Below are 27,852 nucleotides of genomic sequence, written 5' to 3' on the forward strand. Positions count from 1 at the left end.
GGACAACATACACTAAAATATATATTTCATACCGAACCGGGAATTGAGCTTACGCTAAAAAAATATAGCTTCGTTAGTTGGACTTCTTGTCCGATAAGCCACCCGGAATTTACCTACTGTGCTCAAAACAACATGGCCAATGCGCAAAGATAGGCGTTGTCATGAAAGCATTACCAATTTTATTATGATGATGCACCTACTAGTAGACCGTCCTCCGATTTCAAAGACAAACACCATCATAGTTCGTACAAAAAACACTTTGGATTATATCAAGCCTTAATTATTGTCTGCACGTGTTATAGTACACACAACATAGCTTGTCACTTCGCTAATACGAATATCATTGTCGCTTTCCTTCCACACAATGATCGACACAACTTATAGTTGAAAAAATAGGATGCTATATTATTTGCTTATATTATTCACGGACGCTCTTATCACCAACGAGAGATAGAACAATCGTTTTATCAAGTGACACGCTATAAACATTTGACAATAGTAGAAGATTCGATAGACTTGTATACAATACCTATATCTATGTCTAATGTAAATCCTATATTTTTTACATTGGAAATGTCTTTAGATTATTAAAATTTATATGTCTTAAAGTTAGGATTTAAATAATCGCCACCAGATGATTTTGCTGCGGCCACCAGGGCTTTAGAGAATAATATTTAAATAAATTATTTATAAAATTATGAAATTGGTTGTATATCTCCACATGACTTGTTTTAAATTTCTTTTCACGCTCAAATGATCCATGTTCACCAAGAATCAAGTCAATTTGAATAATTTTCAACAATTGCTTTATTAATATTGTCGATTTTTCGATCATTTTCGATTTCGATGAAAGATCATTCGGTGTAATGCACTTCATAAAAAACAAATATCGAAGTCAGTTGACAGATGTAAACTTAAAAGCACCCATGCGGCTCGCATTGGAAAAAAGGAGTATTGAGGAATTTCCATTTGCATTATTTTTAAATAAATAATAATGTATTTAAATGCTCAAATGTCTTTTATTAAATGGACTTGTCTATAAATAAATAAATTGATCCATTTTTTGGCTTAATTTTTTCTATCACAACAAAGGTGAAATTTAGTGCGGCCACCAGACGTTTCCATATAACTGTCAATGTCAATGTGCGGCCACAGTTAAATTTCACGTGAGAACCACTGCTCTACACCACAAAGATCTATGGAGTTTAAAAGTCATTACTCATTATGTTCTGAACCATTAACAGGCTTAACTAATTTAAACCATGGCAACGTATCAAGACGAGCTGGATAGTTGCGGATCCACTGTTTCCCTTCAAACTTCTTCGTTATGTTTCCTTCGGCTAGCCATGTTCCATGTGGTAAATAAATATCTCTGGACGTTGCGCCTTTATCCAACACTGGCGCGCAGAGGATGTCTCCCAAAAGATATTCTGAAAAATTCTTTAAGCATTAGTATTGCGAGGGTATATTAGTATGATGCATAAAAATAATAAAAGCAGTTTGGCTTACCATCCCATACTTTCTGTGCTTCAATGTCTGTAGGGTCCATCCACCAAATTGGTGGGTTCACCGGCAACCCTTTCTCTGCAGCTTGTGTCATAACATGGTAAATGTAGTCTGCGTGTTCGGCGTGGAGGTTTGTGAACTTCTGACTTATCTCTATGGTCTAAAAATTAAAAAAAAACTATTTCATTATTTTAGAATTTCTTTTAAAATCAGATACTATAATAGTTTCCCGTATTCGAGACAGACTACTCAGTTTAATTTCGCTCGATGTATTCGTATTTTTAGGGCAATCTCTATGCGCATTCTTATTTCTGCTTCACATCCACTTTTACCGCTAATGGTCGATGTGAGATATATAAACTTTCACTGCTTATCTCTTGGAGTGTGTGGGTTGGAGATTTTCCCGATCAATAACCGTTAATTCATTTAATATTAATACTATCGACCGAAGGTACCTACTTGATGGAATTTGAATTTAAATTCTAATGGATTTGTATTATTCTATTTTTGTCATTTGTTGCGCCTCTGGTTTCGCCTTTCGGCATCTTCAGGAACTATGTGCACTCACCAAAAGATAAATACACACTGACAACGAATACAATGAATTCTAAGTTATATGATGAATTTAATTATACAATAAAGTAGGTAAAAACTTTATCACCCACCTATTAAGTCAACAAATTATGAATAGTTGAAGTGATTGTAAAAAAACCCTATCACTAATAATACAATCAATAGGTGTATGCATCGTCAAACCCTAATAATAGATCATTAAATAATAATCAATAAATACTAGATTCAAGAGGTCTAAAATCGTCAATACTAGGAATTAATGAAGCCTATCAGTCTTTAAAAAGTTATATCAGACAAATATTCTTACATGCTACTATATATATTTTTATATATTATATAACAAATCCATAAATAATAAATTGATTTAATTGTTTTAGAATACATCCTGGCTAGACAATGTCATCACGAAGTGGTATTATCGGGATGTAAAACGTGTAATGTATAATACGTAATATGTCCACGTCCATACGAACCTCGTTATCGTAGTCCCACGGTACATAGGAATACTGCAGAGAAGGCATGAAAACGTTTGCCTGAAGCCAGCGAATGAAGAGCTCCTTGGAGGGAGGCTCATTGTAGCCGTTGCCCCCGATCATGTCAGGTAGGACGAAGATGTAGCCGTTCATATTCATCTGCAGAAGAGTGGTGACGAGGGTGGGCAGGCCGTTCTCGAAATTCCATTCCGTGTCCTTGTCGATCATGCGTACGAAGATCGGAAGGTCTTGGCTTCTAAATAAACATAAATGCATATTTAATTATGACTGTAGGTTAGAGATGGGAATACTGGTCGATTTTGAAGACTAAGTATACTTACTACCAGTATAAAAAAATACTTAGTTTAGAAACTTGTTCCAAAATACTTACTAGTATTTGGAATACTATATAGAGCGTTTGGCGTGTGTATGCGACAAAAGTTTCATACTCAACTGAAACTAAAACCAACTCCATATTAGTATTTGAAATAAGTATCGGCTCAGTGAACTCAGACTGTGTATCGGCTTCAATAGAATCGCTAAAAATATGCTGGGCTCCGCTTGTTGAAAAGTCCCATTTATTATAAAATTTTATCCACATTTTAAATTTATAAGTTGTTTTTCTGTTAGGTTACAATATTCTTCTTAATGAAAAGGAATAACAGTGATTTTTTTAAATTTAAACATGTTTTGAGCGGTCATATAACAAGCCTAAGCCTGTTCGTCATCTCACCACTGTGCTGCGACACAAAATTTATGACCTATCATTCATACATTCGAACGCAATAGACTAATAAATTAAAATATACCTATATTCAAGTGCTATCTCGTTCGCGCGCATTTAATAATGTCAATAGTGTTAAAAATCTACCAATTGGCGAGTGCACAGAACAGTGACTCGCGATGATACGAAGGTGGGTCAATAATTCCTTAGAAAAAAGCATTAAAACAGTTTTTATTTTTGTATTTTTTTTTTATTTCTCAACATAATCTCCTTGGAGCTCAATACACTTGGTTAGACGTTTCTCAATTTTTTTTAAACCGTCAGAAAAATAAGTTTTCGGAAGGTCCTCAAAATAAGCATTTGTCCGATCGATGACTTCTTCATTTGCAAAAAAACCTTGTCCACTTAGCCATTTTTTTAAGTTTGGGAAAAGAAAAAAGTCACTGGGGGCTAAATCTGGCGAATACGGTGGGTGGTCGACCAATTCGAACTTCAATTCTTCAATTTTAGCCATTGATCGTAAACATGTGTGAACACGGGCATTGTCCTGATGAAAGAGGATTTTTTTCCTGTTTAAATGAGGCCGTTTTTCTTCAATTTTGTTTTTTAGCTGGTCCAATAAAGATGGATAATAATCCCCTGTTATTGTTTTTCCTTTTTCCAAATAGTCAACGAAAATAATTCCACGTGCATCCCAAAATACAGTAGCCATAACCTTACCAGCTGATTTTACGGTTTTCGCCTTCTTTGGACATGGTTCGCCTTTCGCAATCCACTGCTTTGACTGTTCTTTCGTCTCGGGAGTATAGTGGTGTATCCATGTTTCATCTACAGTCACAAAGCGACGAAAAAATTCATCCGGATTGCGTTGCATGAGCGACAACAGGGCTTTAGCGGCCACCACCCTATTGCGTTTATTGTCGACTGTGAGCAAACGCGGCACCCATCTTGCAGAAATTTTTTTCATGCCCAATTTGTCATGTAAAATAGAAATGACGCTACCTTTTGAGATCCCTGTAACCTCAATTATCTCACTCAACTTTAATCTTCGGTCACTTAACACCATATCGTGGATTTTATTGATCATTTCTGGTGTAGTCACCTCTACAGGACGTCCTGAGCGTGGTTCATCCTTTGTTGATGTACGACCACGTTTAAATTCATTTAACCAGTTATAAATAGTTGCAAGTGAAGGAGCAGATATGCAGTGAACTAAATCCAACTCATTTTTTATTTCCTTTGCTGTTAACCCTTTTATATTAAAATGTTTAATAACAGCTCTAAACTCAATTTTCTCCATTTTTGTAAACAAGCAATTTTTTTTTTTAAATGTACGAGAAACACACAACAACCCGACCAATCTGATTGAAACTTCGCAGCATACTGAATCGGTAGTGCCGCTGCATGAAAACAAACCGCTTACAGTACTAGTTGCGCCACCTGTCGGCTTTTCTAAGGACTTATTGACCCACCCTCGTATCACAACAGTTTTTTGAAATAAGTTTATTGGGCCACACATACTGAGTATGGGTAGTTTCATCCGAAACTTGAGTACACAAACTGGAGACAGTATTTATAACTCACCTCTACTGTAGGTGTAGATTTTGTTTAACATTATTGTGTTATCATTCCATTATGTTATCATCAGTGCTCGAAATGGACAATTTAACGAACAGGAACGCTAATAATTTTTCAAAAATGTGCAATATTAGATATAATATCTGTAATATAAAAAAATCTTAGTTTTACATAATGTACTTTATAGAGCATTTTCATCATCACCTTCACCCGAATCAGTTGTTGGTAACATAAAAAAATATATAATATCTAATATAAATTTACGAAATCGTTTACTAAAAAATTAAAAAAAAATCATTTATAATAATAATAATTACACAAATACCTAATTGAAAGTATATGAATCTAATTGGAGTAGAAAACATAAAAATACATGAAATAATGGACAAACTAATACAATTTTCCATTTGTTTCGTCAGTTGTTTGAATAAAAACATGTAACAAAGTGTAGATGGAAACATGAGTGAAGATACCTTATCATTATTGAATTTTTGGGTTTTCACCACGCGTACTTCTTGCTTCTTTTCTCGACATCATATAATATCATCTCTTAATAATGGCTTCTGCAACAAGCCCACAATGTCAAGGAAAGAAGAAAGAATTACACACGGTGAAAACCCAAAAATCAATTACCATGACAAACAACTATGAAAGTCTCATACAGAAGATAGGTACATTGTTAAAACTAATATACATGCTACTTCATTATTAAAGCTCTGATTTTTACTACTTAAATTGGGAATATTTTGATTACACTATTTTTTAATCACATCAAAATCCACCATGTACGAAAAAGCAAGAGCTTATTAATATCATAATAAATTAATTTAATAAAATTAAGTACTTAATGAATATACAAGTTTACGAATGTAGCATTCTTCTTTAGTAAATATGCATAATTTTAAACAACCTCAGACATGTAGATATTAGAAAAAAATATTTAATTATTTACACCATGTGGGATAATTTATTCTAATAGATTTCTGATGTTGTTGAAATTATTAATTATTATGTAAGTATTTAGAAGTAAATATTTTTCCAATTGGATTGTGATAATTTTATTTAAATGTAAGTATTTTATTTCGTGAGTTTTCGCAATGTACCTACCTATTATTTGCTCAAAGCAATCTATATGTTATATATCATATAATATATGAGTACATATTTTATGAGATTATATGAATTGAAATTAGAAAAATATACCTGCAATACTCTCAGTCATGGAACACAGAAGATGGTAGCAAAATACCCAGTGATGTTCCTAAATTAAATGCCGCCCTAATTTTTCTACAGTATTTTAAATCTCCCTGTAACGACTCAAATACCTCTGTCATAAGGAATCTGTTCTATGAATATATAACAAAAAAGACCTATACGATAATAGCTACATATGAAATTAAATTTAAAAAAAAACTAATACATAATATTTATTCGCTTTTTATGTTACTATAATATAGAGTTTAGATGTATCTATAGTCTAAGGTTTAGACACTTACCCAAATCACCAGAGTGTAAGGATATATTCGATACCCAACTTCTATAGGGAAACAACTCAAAATAGCTTGTTCTAAGATTTCGTCGTTACCACTAAACTTGGCAATACCTACACAGATTTGTTATTTTTACTCATGTGTACTCTGCTATTATTGTACAGTAGGTCTTCTTCTTCAACCATGTCCGATCCTAATAGGATCATATGGGCCTCCACAGAGTAGAGGTTTGTATTAAAAGATTTTGTTTTTACGAGAAATGGATGTCAGCCACTTGCTCGACTTATTAGGTCTATACCCTGATCCACACACATATTGAAAAACAATATGTGTACTTGCCAGACCCAGGATTCGAACCTGCGGTCCACGGCATGATAGTCCAACGCTTATGCCGCGCGGCCACCGTGGGCGCATGTACAGTAGGTACCTATATCAAAATCCTTAGTATGTTCGTGGTTTGCATAGTATGCGACATGTTTCCCCACAGAAAAGAAAATAAATGTTTCCCCAATCACAAGACAAGCAATTCAAAACACCAACAAAAACTCACAATCAACACACAATCATTATTATGGTACCTACTTGATTAAGATGGGTATGCACTTTATAATTACTATGGTTTTATAAATAAATATACTAATAAAATAAACTAATATTTTGTAATTAAATTTATTCTTTCAAAGCCCTCAAATCAAAAATTACATGTGCTATTTATTAGCTATTGTTTATAAAACCTTTTTTGAGACAAAAAAATCTCTTCCTTGCGCAACAGTTTTGTGAACTTGAGAGCAATAAAAATCTTACCGACAATATTTTTTTCAATGCACAGTAGATAGGATTCATTGTATTATTATTCAATAGCAAACAGCTTTTCTATGCAGAAGTTTTGTGAAACAAAAAATATGAACTAACTAGGTACTTACCTAAGCCTACATAATATATATTGATTTAGTTCACAGGACCGTTTTACTGTGGTTATTTTAATATCCGCAACAATATATTTTTTTCCATTAGCTTTATTTTCTGTATAACATGAAGGATTGATATAGATAGAGTTTAGGAAGGTAGGTACCTACATACGCGTATTTTTTCACTGCGAAGTATTTCTGCCGAACTAAAATCGAAATAAAAAATAAAAGTAGCTCCGCATAACATGGGTCTATGAACGTTTAAATTTGTTCGTTATCTCTGATGAAGATGCCCTTAGACGCAAAAATTGTACAGAGACCACTGATACTTTAATTTACTTGCACAATAGCGATATAAAACCTCCTCGGATGTATATCGCTCCATACCCATGGGAAAACACCTCGTTGGTTGCATACCATCTAATATCAACAGGTCGACTAATGAACGGCCTCGATTATCTTGTGATGTATTGTCAAAACTATTAATGCGTCAAGCCTACCTATGTAAAGTTAGCTATCCTATATTCTATATTTTACGCGATCGTCAATCGGAAAATTATGATTTTGTTTCTCCCATTCATTTCTTTCCCGTTTCATTCCATAAAATATTGTGACTTCCGCTCCCATATTGATTACAAATGTACTCAAAATCAAAACTATTTGAAAACCTTAGATTATAGAAAAAATTGGGAACCCACGATTTACACTCTTACCAATCTTATCCAAGTCAGCTAAGCTCTGTGGTTGATACCAAAGGGTCGAAAATCCAAGCCTTGGTAGATAGATACCTACACTGATATAACTTAATTATTCAAAAAAATTAATTAACAAATTAACTATTTTTCACTATAATATTATGTAGATATTTCATGTGTTTTAATTGAAAATCAAAATATAGCAGTGTATATTACAATTATTAGGTACGTAATAATTTTATGTTATTATCGTTATTATTAGTAGGTACCTACCCTAAATAAATGATGTATCGGTACTGTTCGGTTAAAGCGGATACAGCGGAAAACGCATTTTGAAAATAGCCGATAAACTGGATTATTTGTTAGTTTGGGTTGGTTTAGGTTAGGTTAGGTTGGGTTAGGTTAGGTTAGGTTAGGTTAGGTTAGGTTAGGTTAGGTTTCGTTAGGTTAACCTAACAAATAATCCAGTTTATCGGCTATTTTCAAAATGCGTTTCCCGCTGTATCCGCTTTAACCGAACAGTACCGATGTATCTTGTGATTTAGTCTTCAAGCAAAAAAAAACTTGTTAAATATCACTATAGAATAGAATAATATAGGTACTATTATCTCATATTGTCTTGAAGAAAACGGAAGAGAGCAATAAATGTAAGGGTCAGGGAACTCAGAATTTTTTCTTTTCTGTGGTAAGGGTCCTTTCTTCAATAAAAACTGTATTTTTTATTATCAGACACAATATGGGTTGTCTAGAAATACATTGTTAGGAAAAAATATACCTAGATGCATTTCTAAGAAGAAATTTGGCTTACTGTGGCACTCATTTGTATCGACATACGAACTATTGACAGGGGTAGTCAACAAGTAAAATCATTGTTTAATAGAAAGATTTCTTTATATATTTATATACTTACCAATTTATATTCTCAATTTCAACACATTCTGAACGCCATATTAAATATTCTAATGACGGTCGAGAATTTTACGAGCATCTCGCTTTCAGAATTCCACGAGAAGGAACGGTAGATTCGAGGATTCTACGAGACGGAACGGAATTGTCGAGGAATTCACGAACCGGAACGGCGCACCGGTGCGTTCCGCTCCATTCCGAGCGCTGGTTATCATCCATCAAAACTAAAGAAGATTTATCACAAATTATGAAACTTTAATGAAGCATTATTAAACCGAAACTGAGTATACAATATGGCACCAGGAATTGCTGTAATTAGCCAGTCATCTCTTTAATTACAAGGCTTAACATACTAGATCATATTTACTGGCCTACCAATCAATTCATAATATAGGCTCCATGGTCCTATCTCTCATATCCTCGTTATTGACGAGATCAAACGACCATAATTCTACTGCAAGTATCCGTTCTCGGTATTCAGTATTATACTAATTTCCTCAAGACGTTTGTGGCATGCTACACGAATTATTGGAATAACGGCAACACCCCTGTGAAATCTCGGTCCTCGGTAATCTAAGGCATAAGACACTAACTTCACATCCAGGTGTTCCAAGTTCCATTAGCGATGAGATCAGAATCCATCTTAAGTGATTTTATGAAAACTGGGTATTTATGTGATTATTTCACAGCTTCTTTCGACAATGTCCGATCCTAATAGGATCATATGGGCCTCCACAGAGTAGAGGTTTGTATTGACAGATTTTGTTTTTTACGAGAAATGGACTTCAGCCACTTGCTCAACCAATTAGGTCAATACCCTGACACACAAATTGAAAAACAATATGTGTACTTGCCATACCCAGGGTTCGATCCTGGGACCCATTGCTTTATAGTCCAACGCTTAAGCCGCGCGGCCTCCGTGGGTATAAATTATTTCACAGCAAGCTAGATTACTCTTGTATTTCTACTACACTACTATCATTGGCCCTCAAGGCCTGTTGTAGTATTAAAAAAATACCCTACTGCATTATCACTTTTCTGTCCGCTATAAACCTGTGAACAACGATATCAGATGTAAATATAAAAAGCATTTTTTTTCTAGATGCCTTTTTGGATACCTCGCATTTACTATCGTCAAATGAAGATTGTGCCGGCTGAGAAATATGCCTTATTGAAAACAATTCTTCTACCCGCATCGGGTATTGCTAATTTGAAATCGGCCAGGGCCTATGAAACCGCCTTGCAAAAACCCTGGAAAATTCTTTTTAGAGCAAGGCGGTGGTGATGAAACTTTGCAAAAAATTGCAACCAAAGAAGTTGGACTAAAAACAAAAGAAGCCTTATACATTGTTTCTGTTGTGACATTTGAAATAATTTACTAAGCGCATGAAGCATGATTAAGTTGGTAATCTCCAGAAATATTGTCATTCCGATTTCCTGACACACGCAATCGTTGCCATTTTTTATGTTCATTGTAATTACTTTGTCGACTATTACTCGGTTATTTAAACAATTTTTCGCATTTTACGGGATTTTTCAACTAAACAATAATGCCGTCTTGTAGTATTATTAGTTACTTATCTATTCATCGTAATGGATTGTCTTTTTACACGCCCTGGAAATTGGCAAATAAATGTCATAGTTGAAGTGTGCGAAGTTCTCCTCAAATTAACTTGCAATGCGAAGTCAAATTGTAGCTTATTTTCATATTTGTGGACCAGTGGCCCTTTCGTGTTTCAATGGCATACATTTAGTTAGGCTCTATCTCTATAGATAAAGGGAGGTTTTCAACACTGTACTTACCTATAACCAGCCCGTACTTCCACCATAGGTCCAAACCTCGCGCATAGTTTGACATATTCCGTCGTTATCTGATGAGGGTGTTGGTAAACGCTTCCATTTTGAACGGGAACCTGGAACACATTCATATTATAAAGTAATAATTGAATATACATTAAATATTCATAACTGAACACCAATCACGGTACACAGCACAATCTTAAGTAGGTAGCTATGCCAGTATTTACACTTCTTGTAGGATTCTCTGTCATTTACCATCAGTCAGTCAATTCAGACACAGAACTTATACAAACTCCGAAACTGCACAAAAATGCCATTTTGCGACATGCAAATAATAATAATTATTAATTATAAACCATTTTATGAAGGTAAAAAAGGCCCATGGGATTATTAATTACCACGTGGAAGTATGACACAAACTTTCTTTCAACCATGTCCGATCCTAATAGGATCATATGGGCCTCCACAGAGTAGAGTTTTGTATTGAAAGATTTTTTTTACGAGAATTGTATGTCAGCCACTTGCTCAACCTATTAGGTCCATATCCTGACTCACACACAAATTGAAAAACAATATGTGTACTTTCTAGACCCAGGATTCGAATCTGACACAAACAATATTTAATTATTTTATTATTATGACCTATTTTGGGTGAAAGCTGTTTCCTCATGTTATGCTCACCAGGCACCAATAGCGAGGGCTGTGCGGCTGGTCAATGTACTTCCTAGAGATGTAGATATTTTTGGCGATTCATTATATATTCTGTTTTTTTAAATTCTATGTTATTGTTTAATTTGTATTTTTTTAAATTATTGTTGTTTGTTTAATTTTATTTCTTTTGTATAAAACTATTTTTTGCTTTGTTTTTTTCTCTACCTTGTTTTTTCTCTAATTGATTACTTGTAATTTTTATTCTAAATGTCATGTTGTGAACGTCCTGAATTAATAATTTGTTATGTACTCAACGTGTCATTTTTAAATAAATAAAAATAAAAATAAAAATAAATTAGCTACGAAGTCTCAGCTGGGGTTAAATTAAATTTATATTAGACTAATGGCTATAAAATAAAAACAAAAATACATATTTTCCATAATTGGTAGGTACATAATATTACATGTTAGCTTCAACCACATGGTACTATAATTATTTATACTCGCAGGTAACATTGTATCAGAAACATTTGGATACAGAAAAACGCTTTGTTGTTTGGCTTGGTTGAGTTATAAATATCCCTATATTTGTAAATGGTCATTGGTAATTTTGACTTTTTAAATTTTCAAGGAGACTTCATCATAAAGCGGACATAGCCAAAACAACGTGATTTTTGTATTTATTGTTGCTTCCCCGTTGAGATTTAGGATCACTTATTATACCTAAGCGAGCTAAGGATGCTGCAAGATTGTAGTGATCAGCTCTGCGGAGTTAGATTCCCTATGAATGATTTGAAATTTGTCGCGTACCGAGTCGATGTGTAACCTACTCAGTGACTGGCTAATATTATGAACTAGGAGGCAGCCCAGCTCGCCCACAACTTACTAGGTACGCCACTACATATAACCACCATCGTCAGCTATACTGCTACTGAAATGGAAAGGCATGAATGACAGGAGACAGAACCAAAGCAATTTTATAGACCGAGTTATGCATTAGCATTTCAAGTTTGTATTAATGAGTTTATTACCTGGGGTGACCAGCTGGTTTCGCCGGCGTCAAATTTAAAGCTGTCAATTCCATAGTTCGTCTGCAATGCAGCAATTCTTTGGTACCACCAAGTCCTCGCTTCTGCGTTAGTGAAGTCAATGTAAGCCGCGGTATCTGTTTCGCTGTTCCACCATGACGTGTCAACTTTGCCGGTCTCGCTCTTTACAAAGTATCTACAATAATTTTCCATATAGTACTACTTACCACTGTCATAATATTATAAATAAAAGCAGAACGAGTTATTAATTTGTTGTTTCATACAATGTTATTCCTACATAATATAGTAGTCTTATTACTTTTGCTACATTATCATTATTGAAATCATTGTAATATGTAAGGTAAGCTTCTAAGGTTTCGGCTTTTGAGCTTTGAGAATCGATGTCCCCACCAAATCTTAGGGGTACATTGGTACAACCGTATTACAGACACTAGAGTTCGTGAGCGGATACGGCAGCCCTCGGTGATTGAAATAATCACAAAGAGACGCTTCACATGGCTGGGACATGTGTTCCGGATGCCGCCAGAGAATGCGACGCTCCGTACCCTTATGGGACAACCTCAAGGGAAGCGCGAGATTTGATGATAGATCGAGGGAAGTGGTGCGACGTTGTACTTGCCCTATGCCCCAAATAATGGGTACTGAACTGTATAGGTGTTTTAATACAACCGGTATTATCCTACAATGATTCCCAACATTTGTTTCATTGGTGGAACCATTAAAATAAAGTATTTCTTTTAATTTCTCGGTGAACCCCTAACTGACTGACACGTCATATTAAGGCACCAGGTACCGAAAACAAATAAAAAGTATATCTATAAAACAGTAGATAATGAACATACATTCTTAATTGGCTACACTTAAATAGGTTCAAAACGACACCCCATACTATTTTCAGTATAACGTTGTATCTATGTACACAAATTCATTCTACAGAGGTTACTGAACACAGCGAAGTATTTTAATATTTATTGAAACAACAAAATTTTTAGCAGACATTATGGTTACTTGGATGTGAGAACTTGTTACCTAGTTCTACATATGCAGCACGTTTCACTTTCTAATAATATGATTTTCATTCGGTGTTTTACCGAACATTATATCTAAAAAGTATTGTGACCACATAGGACAATATTACTAAACATATGGATTAATATTGAAGTTACTGCAAAATAGTGATGACTTATAAGTATAAAAATAAATCTAGAAAATCTCACCCTTTTTGGAGAGCCTCAGTGTACCATGGTTCACATCCTTTATTAATAAACGGATGTATCCACATGGTGACCCTGAATCCGTTTCTCTTGAGTGTATCTGTCAGGTTTTTGAGATCAGGAAACTTCTCTACGTCAACGTTGAAGGAGCCGTAGCAAGTCTCCCAGAGATCGTCTATTTCGAACTGACTATTGTTGAATCCGTTTTGCAATATTTTATTCGCAAAATGCATGACTGTGGTTTCGTTGATGGGTCTCTTATATTCAGCCCACGTGGACCAAATGGGATACTGTACCATCAGCTTGTCGGGTACTCCGGTCAGCTTCTTGAAAAACCTCTTTATGACATGTAAATGAGAAGTACGCGCATTCGTCGACACTCCAAACGAGTAGCTTAATTGATTTAACGGTCTCTTGTTGGAATATGGTGGCTTTATTTCAGCAATGAAGCACACTGAGTTGTTTTTCAAATGGTTCTGGTCTACGAACAGTGGACTAGAACTGTTGACGAAGATGTATAAGCCACTCGAACTCAGCCAGTATGGTTCAGCGATGGCAGCATTATCGGCTTCCTTGGTCACGTAAGAATATTCTGTTAGATTTAATTTTTGTATCGGCCAATACTGATGTTTTTGTTGTGGCCCTCCATACCACTGATAGATTCCTAGAAAGCAAGCAAATTATTATTATAAGTATTTTTTCATTCAATGAATAAAATTATTATGCCAGACACACTCCCGCCGAGACATTCCCTGGTACTATTCCGTATACGAGGGGAGCCGAGCGTGCCTACTATATTCTCGCGCTCGGGTAATTTCAGCGAGAGTGTGATACGGCATTAGCAAGTGCAAGTACGTTAAGACTAAAATTTTGAAAAACCCTGATATAGGAATCAAGGTACTTGTACATATTATAATAACTTTGATTCAAACCACAAAAGCCAATTGCCAATATTATTAATGGAACCGCTTAGGTTGTATGACTACTGTTTCATTTCGTCGTAATTACGCACATTGGTCGTAATTCGATGGATGCAGGTTTGAGTTCCACCCATCGTCGTATTTTTTTCTTGTATGTATGTTCTTGAGGTGCCTTCAAAATATGTACATTATTATAAATATTAAAATAACCTTTTCAATTGGTTCAGCGTTAACTTTGTATTTAACCACTTATGCTTATCAATTAGTGCCCACAGTGACGTACCTACTGGTGCCAGTACGTCACACAATATATTATATTATTTGTTTGGATCCATAACAATGACTCAATGGATTGAGTAAATAGCTAGTATCTTTAGGACCTAAATCTGAATAAAAAGTAAGCTTCGTAGGAGGGATATCGATGATACCATTTATTTTCTCAATCTAGAAATCAACATTTCAGATAAACTGTATTAAAACCGTAGATGAGTATGTTAGTACTATTGAAAGCGTCGTAATTTTAAAATTGGGTTGGATATTGCATGCATACATTATATTTATTTATTATAATATGTATTTTTTTAATAAATTATACACCTAGGCCCTGCCCTAGTCAAATATGGTAAATTTTATATTGCAGTTTGCAATTGACTCGTAATTTTTGGGAAATGCAAGATTTTACGTTCTGTATTTGGTATGATATAATATATATTTATGTATTTGTTATGATTTAATACAGTGGTTTCCAAACTTTATGTTACTACGCCTCCCTTTTAAAAATATCTAATCTTGGCGCATCCCCCCCCTGTATTACATTAAATAATACAGACACCTTTTTAAATACGCAACAATGAAAAAAAAACTTATTTATAAAAATAAACAAGATTTTACTACTTTTATTATACTTATTCATTTTTAAATTAATTTGATTTCATGCGATGGATGTGCTTGTTTATTAGCAGTAAGAGCTATTTTTCTACTAAACGGGGTCGATATTTGGATTTCATTGCAGCTAATGCAGAAAATCCCGTTTCGCATAAATATCATGTTACGAATGGTAGCAGTACCTACTTTACTTAAGTTGGTTTTCTTGACAAAGTATTATATTATTCTTCACTTTGATTCAATCAAAGTTTTTGTTTCAATGAATTTATTATCGCATGATAATTCTATCTTTTTTTCCCTTTTCAATAGTAGTCAATCCAAATTCATCATCGTTCATTGAAAAATAGATTCGAGCATGGGCCTCACATCCTGAAGCGGGCCCCCAGGCTAGGATCTTTGGCGGGCCCATCTACCTATCGGTGAGGTTAAGGGCAGTGTGGTGCTCTAAAGTAGTGTTTCCTAAATTATATACGGGATTTATCATTTAAGTACCTACTATATAGCAAACATCATATAGGTATCACATCAAATTACAAATTTGCCACCAGTAACCACATATTTAAAATATTTAATAGGGTTGAAAGAAAGTAGCGCCGCATTTTTTTTTTAACTATTAGAGTAAATTTGTGATGTCTGTAATGCCCGGGCCCCCAGGCTCTTTATAATGCATTTGTATGCATTTTCTATGCATTTGTAAACTGCAAACCTGTGGCTACATTTGTGTTAAACTTTTCGCGCCTCCCTTTGCAACACTCCGCGCCTCCCAGTTTATTAATCGCTGATTTAATATGTTATAAAATCTCAAGTTTCATTCTTTTCCATCCAATAACTTCCACTCTGGAAAGTTTCATTTAGCGAATTTTCCATTTGTTATCTTTCAATTATTTAGTTTAGATAATTTATTACCATGATGCATGTCCATGACCATTACCATGACGAATGATCTAATTAATTATCTTGAGAAGTAACGTTTCATAATGATTCATTATTCCAAGTAATGCATAACACATTGGACGTATATTTAGGTACATAAAGATGACTGCGTATAAGTGCCCTTGCGCTGTAATAAAATTATATTGATAACTCGTTACCAAGGTTAAAGCAGTCTTCCAGTCTGCGAGATGGCTCGGTCCGCCACTCAACATCGACTTCATAAACAGAACCATCCTTTCTTGGAGTAAAAGTTCCCTCGACATTGTCAGATTTCAAATGGATTGCTCCATTTTTTACTTCCTTCGTGTAATCATTACTCCAGTTCAATTTTGAGCCAACTATCCCCAAACTCTCTCGCACTCCATCTAAAAAGATATTATCCAACATGAAACATCAAACAGATACAGAAAAGAATATTGACAAAAGGTTTCCAGTCATCTTTTAAAATTACGATTGGTTTGGTTTGATGTGGTTGTAATGTGTATAATTCGAAATGACATTATTGTAGGTACCTACTTGACTTTTCCATCCCATTCTTTATTTCTAAAACAGTTACATGCTAATTTAGCAACTCTCATACAATAACTGTAGCAAGATATATATAGGCCAAACTGCAAAGTATCTAAATGATAGAATAAATAAATACTATAAAATGTATTTACATTATTATACTACAACAGTCATGTCCACGGAATAACAATGTTCTATAACATGTTGAATGTTTTATAACCAACAAGAAACAAAGAAAGGTCACTTCTAAAATAAATATTTTTTAATTTATCACGTATGTAATATTAAAACAATCTAAGACACATATCTTGTAGGTATTATGACATCGATATCAACTACTTACTAATATATAAAACATCTACATATTTAATCAGGTCCATCGCTTCCATATGTGCGAAATGTGCATTGCATGAAGGCGGTCAAAGTTAGAGGGCGGCAAAAACCTTACACTAAACTGTTAATGGCAGCTGACATTCATCTTTCCAGGAGAACAAAAATTAAGAATATCTGCTATAAAATAATGCGTTAAATATGAAACATCTGCTTTAGTGAAGTAATTGTGTAGTAAATAATATTATATTCCTTACACAGTTAGGGTATATTGTCTAAATTAATTTGCGCCGCCCCCATACCAACTCATGTGCATTTTAGATTTGCAACTATGTAGGTAGTACTCAAAACGTTGAGTGTCATGGGGAATTTACGTGAGAATGTGATAAAGTCTGCAGTGGAAGTGAAGAAGTGCGGTAAATAAATAGAAGGTGGGATTAAGTACATTTTTTCGCAATGGACCCTACCCCAACAAATGTTGTTTATTACCTTTTGTTATTAGTAGTTCCAATCCATGGACACCTTCATTTAGATGTACAGCAAAGTGTTTGTCTACAACTAAAGACACGGTATTCGCAGAGCATACTGCATTTACCAACAATAGCAATGTACCTGGAAGAAGAATATACAAGAAGAATAGGTACATATATATATTGTATAACTCACTTGCATCGATTATATTATTTTCTACAAAAACCAGCGCTCGGAATGGAGCGGAACGCCCCGGAGCGCCGTTCCTGTTCGTGGGATTCTTAAGGATGGCGTTCCTGTTCGTTAAAACCTCGAAAATGGCGTACCGGTTCGTTAAATATCCGACGGACAGCGAGTCGTCTAGTAAAATCCTCAAGCGTCATACTTAATATTATTACGTTCCGGGTTAGATTTAAAATTTACGAAAATGAATTGATATGTACAAAGGTACAAAAACATAAATATTTTTTTTATTAAAAAATAATTTTACTGGTTTAGAACCACTGGATTTTCTATGACCCGTACATAATTTACTTAAGTTTTTTTGAAATAGTGATAGAGTAAGTGTAAGACAGCGTATTTGAGAAATAACCTTTTTTCAAGACAATACTTTTTTCAACGAATTTGGCCTTGAATGCACCAATAGACATATTATTACTCTTTTGCCTCAATGGTGATAAAACAATAAAATTGTATACAAAGAAATGCACTGGGGTGAGTAAGATTTATTGCATTGTCGTATGGGACAATAATGTATTTTGAAAAAAAAGGTTTTTATGATTGTAAGGAAATGTTGGAAGCTATTTTACATTGGAATGTAGATTTACTGTATTATTAATTTATAAAACGAGACACTTACTTTTTTGCAAATTCAAACATATTATTTTAATACAGTTAAGGTACACATAAACATACAGGTATACATGCCTAAATATAGTGAGTTAATAACGTAATAATTATAATGCACACTGGAACTTTTAAATTTTTAAATGAAACACATTCAATACATATATTATCTTTACTGCAGTGGTAGGCAATTGTTTTTTGTAATGAAACTTTAAATTTTGTATCGAGACAACCATAATTGGCCGAATTGTCCATTTATCATATTATTATGTTAGCGAAATTTACATGGGTTTGACGCGTTCATAGTTTTTGTATTGCATAATGCAATCGAGGTCGTTCATTGGTCGTTTATCAATATTAAGTTGTATGCAGCCAATGATAAGCGTTTTCATCAGAGGAAGCGACAAAATTAGACTCCTTATTTTTCCAAATTTAATAATTTTAAGTTGTGTTTTTTATCTTCTATCATATATTTTTATTGTTTTAATTTTATATGGATATTTTTCGGGTTGAATGAACTGTGTTTTTGATGGTTAAACTAATATTATAATAGATTTAATAACTTAAATCAAATAATTCCATAATTAATATAGATACATATTCGTGAACATCGTATGCATGTTAAAAAAAATTGTATTGTTTAAGGTACAATACGAAATAAAAATATTTAAACAAATCAATCAGAATCCAATAGGATAAATATATGAAAAATTTCCCTGTATATAACAATTTCTATAACATTAGAAACCTATTAGAATAAATTATCCTACATGTCCACATGATGTAAATATTTTTTCTAACAATATGTACCTACACTTCTGAGGTTGTTTAAAATGATTCATATTTAATAAATAATGCTACATTTGTAAATCTTGCGTATTACATACTTTTTTAATTAATTTATTAAAAACCATACCCTTGCTTTTTCGTATACGATGGATTTTGATTTGATTAAAAAATAGTTTACCATAATCAAAATATTTCGAATTTACGAAAAATCAGAGCTTTGAAAAAAGCGGCATGTATTTTGTTTAAACCGAAGTATCTTCACTCATATTCCACTCTTAGTTGCATATTTTTATTCAAACTACTAACGAAACCAATGGGAAATTGTAATTAGTTTGTCTATTGTTTCGTGTATTTTAATAATGTTTCCCACTCCAATTAGATTCATATACGTTTAGTTATTTATATTTGTATAATTATTAATGTATTTTTTAGAAAACGATTTCGTAAACTAAAATGACTCTATATTTGTATGTTACCACTAATTGTTATAGCCGATAGTGTATTGGGCGAAGATGATGATAAAAAAAGTACATCATGTAAAAGTAAAAGATATTTTTATATTACAGATATTATTATATCTAATATCACACATTTTTGGAAAATTGTCGAGCGTTCCTGTTCGTGAAATTTTCCATTTCGAGCACTGACAAAAACATTGTAACGTTCTGCCCATCGTAAACGAACATGACTCACATTTTTGTGACAACGAAGTAAATGGTTGAGGAAGTACCTACTTTCCGCTTATCACAAATATTAATATTAGAATAGTCACGAATTAAGTACCTACATACTACACTGCAAATGAATCATTTTTAAAACTGTTCAGGAGAGACAACAAAACTTGTTTTTTTTTTGTTACTAGGCGAAAAAGATGCATACGTGGTTTTGTTCATAACAAATAGTGTGTATGCCGCATTTTGACGGGTGGGTTTTTACGTTCAACTGTCTGTTGAATAACAGATGAAACAAAATTGATAAATGGGAATCGCAATTTAAAAAAGTTGATCAACTCGTAAATTGAATTGAAGGAAGATTAGATACTTTCTAGAATCTAGATTTAGTCAAATAATACACTTATTCTTATGCGATTAGTTGGTTTCTGTGAATCATAAGAGTGCCTTTGGTTTAGTTGCTGAATAAAGTATGACGTTTTCTTGTAAGATTAACGAACTGACAATTTCACTCGAAGCCATCTTGTTTACGACTGTCGATTGAATTAAAATTAATATGTGATAATATACCTTAAATTTCTTGTTCAACCTTTTTGACATTCAGCATAAAGTTGAGCAACAAAAATCGACACGTGGGAACGCAACACATGGTTCATCGACAAAGTTATATTAAATCTATGGCCTACAATAAGAAAGATATTCGTCGATTCTGCAATTTCAATACTGTTATGGAACAGCGGAATCATTTTCATATAAACACCTTTTATATTTAAACTGATTTTATTAAAAGCTAATTAAAATAATGTATATAGCAGATTATTAGACAATAACTTGTTACAGTATGGTTTGCACAAGGGGGGGGGGGCTGACAGGGCTCTAGCCTAGAGGCCTGGGCTCAGGGGGGGCCGGCGTGATCGGTCGACCAGATAATTGAGATAAACACACTTAAATTTTCTCTAAGAGTAAAAAAAGTCACCTGCGGCGCTATTATACTTCGGGGTTATTACCAATCGCTAAAAATACACTGAGTTGTATTTGACCTCGAACACCATTTGAAAAACAACACTGTAGAGCGTCAGACTCCCTTTAAGCATAGCGATAGGTAGGGGGGGGGGCACTTGAAGATGTGGGGGCCATGATGGTTTGACACAGTGAATGCAGTCGATGCGTCTTTCTCTAAGGTTGCATTGAAACTGAATTTAAAAACTATTTTGATTCTATATAAAAAACAACTACATATTACGCATGGCATTCTCTGACATTTAGTTTGATAATGAAAGTGGATATATGTACTTAACAATATCCGTTAGGACAATGACATTGTCGTTGCGTTAGGACGAAGTTTGAAGCAATGAGCGATAAAGATGCATTGTATTCCGGAAGTTTTATATGGATATAACAATGGTGCGATAAATCAAATCTTTATCAAACGCATTTCCAGACAATCATTATGCCGTGTATTAATAATTGATAAGACTAATATAAAGATAGGCTGTAATTGCGGGCCTATAACAGTACATCAATCAAATAATGCTGTAAAAAGCGTATTTTTATTTAGTCTTTCGAGATATTTCACTTTTTACATTTATTTTAAATAATAAAACTATATGATGTATTTCTTTGTGTATATATTTGCAGAAATATAAGCATTTTTATGTCTAACACCCTAAGGCCTAAACCGTCTATTATCGGTTATTTATTTAAAATTTTAAGAGGACTGATGGTATTACCTACCTAATCAGAATACTATAATATAATTGTTATGACCAAACTATACGTATCGAATAACACAAAAGATTATTTAAAATTGGAATCAGGAATAATTTAAATGTAAGGGTAAAAATCGGTATTAGGTATAATCTTCTCTATATATATAAAAATCTCGTGTCACGATGTTTGTGGTCGAACTCCTCCGAAACCGCTAGACCAATTTTTATGAATTTTTTTATGTATAATTGTTAGGTATGAGAATAGGTCAACAAGTATATTTCATACCGCTAGGTGATTCGGGTATCTCTATCCAGAAAAAAAATTCTTTAAAACTCGACCGATTTTTATGATTTTTTGTATGTATATTTGTTAGGTATGAGAATAGGTGAACAAGTATATTTCATACCGCTAGGTGATTTGGGTATCACTATCCAGAAAAAAATTTCTTTTATTTTTTTGACAATTTTTTTTTAGTATTTTTTTTTTATTTGGCATCAAAAAATACCTATAACCCAAAATTTTCACCCTCCTACTATTACTCTCCCATTTTTTAATCGCGATTTTAGTATTTTTGTATGAACAAATGAACCGTCGTTCGTATTTCAAACAGAACGAAATTATTTATGTTCTTGAATGACAGATGGCGCTACGTCCGAGAAGAATTCACGAGAAGCGTCGCGTTATTTTGAGATTTCATTCGGCATATCACAAGGCAGTGTGGGCAAAATGTTGTACGATTTATTTTAATTTATCTATTTGTGTGTGTGTGTTGTGTTACAGTGTACAATGCCAGCAAGACGCAAGGGGGCCTATTTGAGCCGTCAAACGAATAAAGCAACAAACATGCGAAACATTTGAGCAGAAATCACAGACGAACAAATCCAACAAGATAACGAAAATGTGCGTGTGAGCATGTCGCGATTGCGTAAATCTCAATCACAAGAGGCACGAGCTGAACGAAATCAACAACAACAATTGGAACGGAGACAAGCGCGCCGGTTTGCAGTTAACACACGCAGAGCAAATGACCGACAACGCCAACAAGTACATCGAGCATTATCCGCTTCGTTCCTTCGTCTTGCATTCGAATACGAGCCAGATATTGAATATTCCGCTCATCCGAAAGTGCTGATTGGTGCTATAGACAAAGAATGTCCCCATTGTCATGCGCTAAAATTCAAACATGAGTCAGTCGGGATGTGTTGCGCATCAGGAAAAGTGCAACTACCAGAAATTGAGACACCACCAGAACCATTGAACGGCTTGCTCATCGGCACGGATCCAGATTCAAATCTGTTCCTAAAATCCATTCGCACATTCAATTCATGCTTTCAAATGACTTCGTTCGGAGCTACAGCAATAGTTCACAATACTGCGGCAAATGGTAAACAATTCCATTCAACGTTCAAAATCAAAGGCCAAGTGTACCACAAAGTAGGCTCATTGCTGCCAATGCCAAACGAACCACATAATTTTTTACAAATTTACTTCATGGGTGGTGAGGACATCAATCGCGTGGATGCACGTTGCGGCTACAATAACCTCAATTCGCCTAATGCTAGGCGCATCGTCGGCGAACTGGACACCCTATTGAATGAGCACAACGAATTATTGAAATTCTTCAAATCATATATGCACGAATTGCAAAGTGACAACCACGCTATTGTCATCAATTCTGATAAAACACCAGCTGGAGAGCACGTGCGTCGATTCAATGCGCCTGTTGTTGACGACGTTGCTGGAATCATGGTTGGCGACCGCACATCGCCGCGAGAAATCGTGATTCGAAGAAGAAACAATAATCTGGAGTTCATCGCTGACACACACCGTTCATACGACGCTCTCCAATATCCGCTAATTTTCTGGAAGGGACAAGATGGATATTGCATAATACTTTGGACGCTGAAGACGCGCATGCGCGTAATTGCCAGGCGGCCGATCGATGTAATTAACGTGCATTTTAAAGGGGGCAATTAAAATCTCATTATATAGTTAGCAGCGAATGCGATAAACATTAAACAACGAGATCCCGCCACAGGCAATTCATTCATTATAAACATCATTATTCATTTTGAATTAATATTTATGAATGAATTAATATTTTTGAATATGTTGTTACAGGAGCCGAAACAAACAAGAAAGTGAGCTCGATGGATTTTTATGCGTATCGTATGATGATTCGACGTGGTCAGGACAACGTCATTCTGCGATGTCGTGAGCTGTGCCAACAATTCATGGTCAACATGTACGCGAAGGTAGAGAGCGAACGACTGCAATTCCTACGACACAATCAACAGAAGTTGCTTGCGGAAGAATACATTCACTTGCGAGACGCTATCATGAGCGACGCCGACACCACCGAAATTGGCTATCATTCTACCATCATCCTACGTAGGCAGTCCACGTCATATCCAAGAACACATACAGGATGCTATGACTTTCGTGCGTGAGTACGGACAACCGTGTTTATTTATAACGTTTACATGTAATCCAAAGTGGCAGGAGATTACATCTTTGCTATTGCCAGGCCAAAATGCAATACATCGTCATGATATTACAGCACGTGTGTTCAAACAAAAATTGAAGTCTTTAATGAGCTTCATTACAAAATTACACGTATTCGGTCCCACACGTTGCTGGATGTATTCGGTAGAATGGCAAAAGCGAGGATTACCTCATGCACACATTTTGATTTGGTTAGTCGACAAAATACGCCCTGAAGAAATCGATAGTGTAATTTCCGCGGAAATTATAGATCCGTCTACTGATCAACTACTGTTCGATATTGTTACCACAAACATGATTCATGGCCCATGCGGTGATCTGAATCGTTTATCGCCTTGCATGGCAGATGGAAAATGTACAAAGCGTTTTCCTAAACATTTCACCAACGACACGATCACAAATGTCGACGGATATCAAATATATCGTCGAAAAAATACTGATAATGGCGGACAATCATTTACACTAAATATCAACAACGCAGACATTGACATTGACAATCGTTGGGTGGTACCATATTCGCCTCTGCTGAGCAAAACATTCAATGCTCATATTAATGTTGAGTTCTGCAGTTCGGTGAAGAGCATCAAATACATTTGCAAGTATGTGAATAAAGGCAGCGGTATGGCTGTATTTCAAATTCAAAATACCGATGTGAATGCTCCTCGATTGAATGACAACGACGAAATAATGCGCTACCAAATTGGCCGGTACATCAGCTCCAATGAAGCTGTCTGGCGTATCTTTGGTTTCCCAATTCATGAACGGGACCCAGCAGTTAGACATTTAGCCGTCCATCTTGAAAACGGCCAGCGCGTATTTTTCACCAACGAGACAGGAATTGAGCGTGCCATAAATCCACCAAAAACTACACTCACCGAATTTTTCGAATTGTGTAATCGTGCGGATACTTTCGGTGCCTTTGCACGAACATTACTCTATTCCGAAGTACCTCGCTATTTTTTCACATGGAATCAAACAAAAAAATGGATGCCCCGCAAGCAAGGCACACCAATTGTTGCGTGCCCCGGCCTATTCAAATCAAACACTTTGGGCCGAGTATATACAATCAATCCAAGGCAGATTGAGTGTTTCTATCGGCGACTGTTGTTGGTTAATGTCACCGGCTCATTATCATTTCAAGATATACGCAAAGTGAATGGGCAACAGTATCCAACATATAAAGATGCATGCCTTGCACTCGGCTTGCTCGAAGACAACAATCACTGGGACGATATGCTTGCTGAAGAAGCATTGGGCTGTACAGCAACACAAATTCGTCTACTATTCGCTATAGTGTTGACTACATGTTTCCCGGGACGAGCAGACACGTTGTGGGATAAGCACAAAGATTCAATGACTGACGATATATTGCATCGAATTCGTACACGGCGCAACGATCTAACGATTACATTCAGTGACGCTATGTACAATGAAGCATTGATTACCATCGAGGATCTTTGCGTTGTCATCGCCAATTTACCACTCAGTCATTTCGGTATGAGTTCGCCAAATCGAAGTACTTCTGATTTAATGGACCCCGAAATGAATCGTGAACTGCAGTACGATACTGCAGAAATGGCAGCGATTGTTACTCGCAATGTCCCACTACTGACTCATGAACAAAAAATCATTTACGACCGCATTATGCTGGCAGTTTTGGCGGGACAAGGTGGATTCTTTTTTTTGGATGCACCAGGTGGAACTGGCAAAACATTTCTCATTTCGCTAATTCTCGCCAAAATACGATCAAATAATGGCATTGCATTGGCTGTTGCATCATCTGGCATTGCAGCAACTTTATTGGATGGAAGCAGAACAGCTCATTCAGCATTTAAGCTGCCACTGAATATTCATAATAACCCAGACGCAATGTGCAACATAAAAAAACAATCGTCCATGGCCACAGTGCTGAAACAATGCAAAATTATCATCTGGGATGAATGCATTATGGCACACAAACATTCTCTTGAGGCGTTGAACAGAATACTCAAAGATATAAAAAACAACGACAAACTATTCGGCGGCACTCTGTTACTTCTTTCAGGTGATTTCAGACAAACACTTTCCATCACTCCACGTTCAACGAACGCTGATGAGATCAACGCTTGCTTGAAATCATCGCCACTGTGGCGTAATTTTGAAAAAGTCCAGCTAAAAATAAACATGCGCGTGCAAATGTTACAAGATCCATCTGCTGACACATTCTCGAACCAATTGTTAGATATCGGCGATGGAAAAGTTGCTGTCTTTGAAAATACTGGATGCTTAAAATTGCCCACTAATTTCTGCAGAATCGTTGATTCGCAAAATGCTCTCATTGACCGCATATTTCCCGATGTACGCACACAATACATAAATCATGCGTGGCTAGCAGAAAGAGCCATTTTGGTAGCAAAAAATGTGGACGTTGACGATTTAAACTTCAAGATACAGCAGTCGTTGCCAGGCGATTTGGTATCATACAAATCGATCGATACAGTTTGCGATGTCAACGAAGCTGTAAATTATCCAACAGAGTTTTTGAACTCACTGGATTTACCAGGCATGTCAACACACCTTCTACGACTGAAAGTTGGATCTCCGGTTATTTTACTTTGGAATTTGAACCCACTACAGCTGTGCAATGGCACGCGATTGGTCATTAAAAATTTGATGAAAAACATTATAGAAGCCACCATTTTGAATGGCAAATTCCGAGCCGAAGATGTTTTGCTGCCACGAATTCCAATGATTCTTACAATGACAATCAATAAGTAGCAAGGCCAAACGATGTCTGTTTGCGGCTTAGATCTGGGCACACCATGTTTTTCACACGGAAAATTGTACGTGGCATGTTCTCGCATGGGCAAACCGTCGAGCTTATTCGTGTTGGCTAAAGACGGACTGACAAAAAATATTGTACACTTAATTGCTCTTCAAAATTAATATTGATTTTCTTTATTTCATTTTCCTACTTTAGCATAAAAAATTTATAATTTTTTTTCACTTTACATTTAACTTTTAAGAGATCAAACAATGAATATGTTATCGGCGGTCATCGTCTACAGTGCTCCATTCCTCTTTCTGTCATAGATCTCGTCCCCACACACTTACAATACATTCGTTATTTTTTATTTAAAAACCAAAATATTTACTAGAAATAGTTTAGATGGCAGAACAACGTTTGCCGGGTCAGCTAGTATTAAATAATAAAATACAAAAATTTTAAATATAGAAACATAATATATCTATTATTTACATACCAAACCAAGTGACTTGTGATAACGACATCATTGGTGTTGCAATGCAATATTATTTAATTGATTTCTCGTTTTTATACTCATCCTTGTGTTGCTTTACAGTGCATGAAATGTTGGATGGTTGGTATATTATTTGTTCATATTTAAATAGTTAAGTAATTTGTTCACACATTAATATTTCAAAACTACATAACTATAGTAATATTGAAAGCTGACTTTAGGGTAGGTACGTCGACCGGGAAAACTGCCGGGGGTACCAAAATTTGGGGACGCCAAAACACATTTTCCATAACGTTGTTTCACAGTTCACTGTTTATTACTAATCAACCAACTAATAATTAAAATATACTGCTTAATAAGTCGTTATGGTATCAACCATTGCCATTGTGTTTAAACATAGTTGGAACAATGTTGAGCTATATACATTGTAACATTTAGAATTCTGCACTTAACTCAAAAATCAATAAAAAAGTGAT

The 27,852-nt window shown here is 35.0% G+C and overlaps 1 protein-coding gene across 2 annotated transcripts; it reads right to left on the reverse strand.

Moving 5' to 3' along the window:
- Window positions 1-1,002: 1,002 nt before the first annotated feature.
- On the reverse strand, window positions 1,003-27,418 carry LOC147072782 (alpha-galactosidase MYORG-like). Of its 2 annotated transcripts, XM_085945819.1 has the most exons (9): window positions 27,380-27,418; window positions 17,635-17,757; window positions 16,464-16,670; window positions 13,571-14,231; window positions 12,336-12,528; window positions 10,657-10,766; window positions 2,553-2,808; window positions 1,510-1,666; window positions 1,003-1,430 (listed from the first exon to the last, which is right to left on the reverse strand). In XM_085945819.1, the coding sequence occupies exons 1-9, from the start codon at window positions 27,408-27,410 to the stop codon at window positions 1,216-1,218; spliced, it is 1,953 nt and encodes a 650-aa protein (XP_085801945.1). In that variant the 5' UTR covers window positions 27,411-27,418; the 3' UTR covers window positions 1,003-1,215. The 2 variants fall into 2 exon arrangements, with proteins under 2 accessions (XP_085801945.1, XP_085801946.1); XM_085945820.1 differs by lacking the exon at window positions 16,464-16,670.
- Between the last annotated feature and the right edge of the window lie 434 nt (window positions 27,419-27,852).

This window comes from Rhyacophila brunnea, unplaced genomic scaffold (assembly GCF_057557595.1).
Source record: "Rhyacophila brunnea isolate RB1 unplaced genomic scaffold, BYU_Rbru_1.0 scaffold_19, whole genome shotgun sequence".
NCBI lineage: Eukaryota > Metazoa > Arthropoda > Insecta > Trichoptera > Rhyacophilidae > Rhyacophila > Rhyacophila brunnea.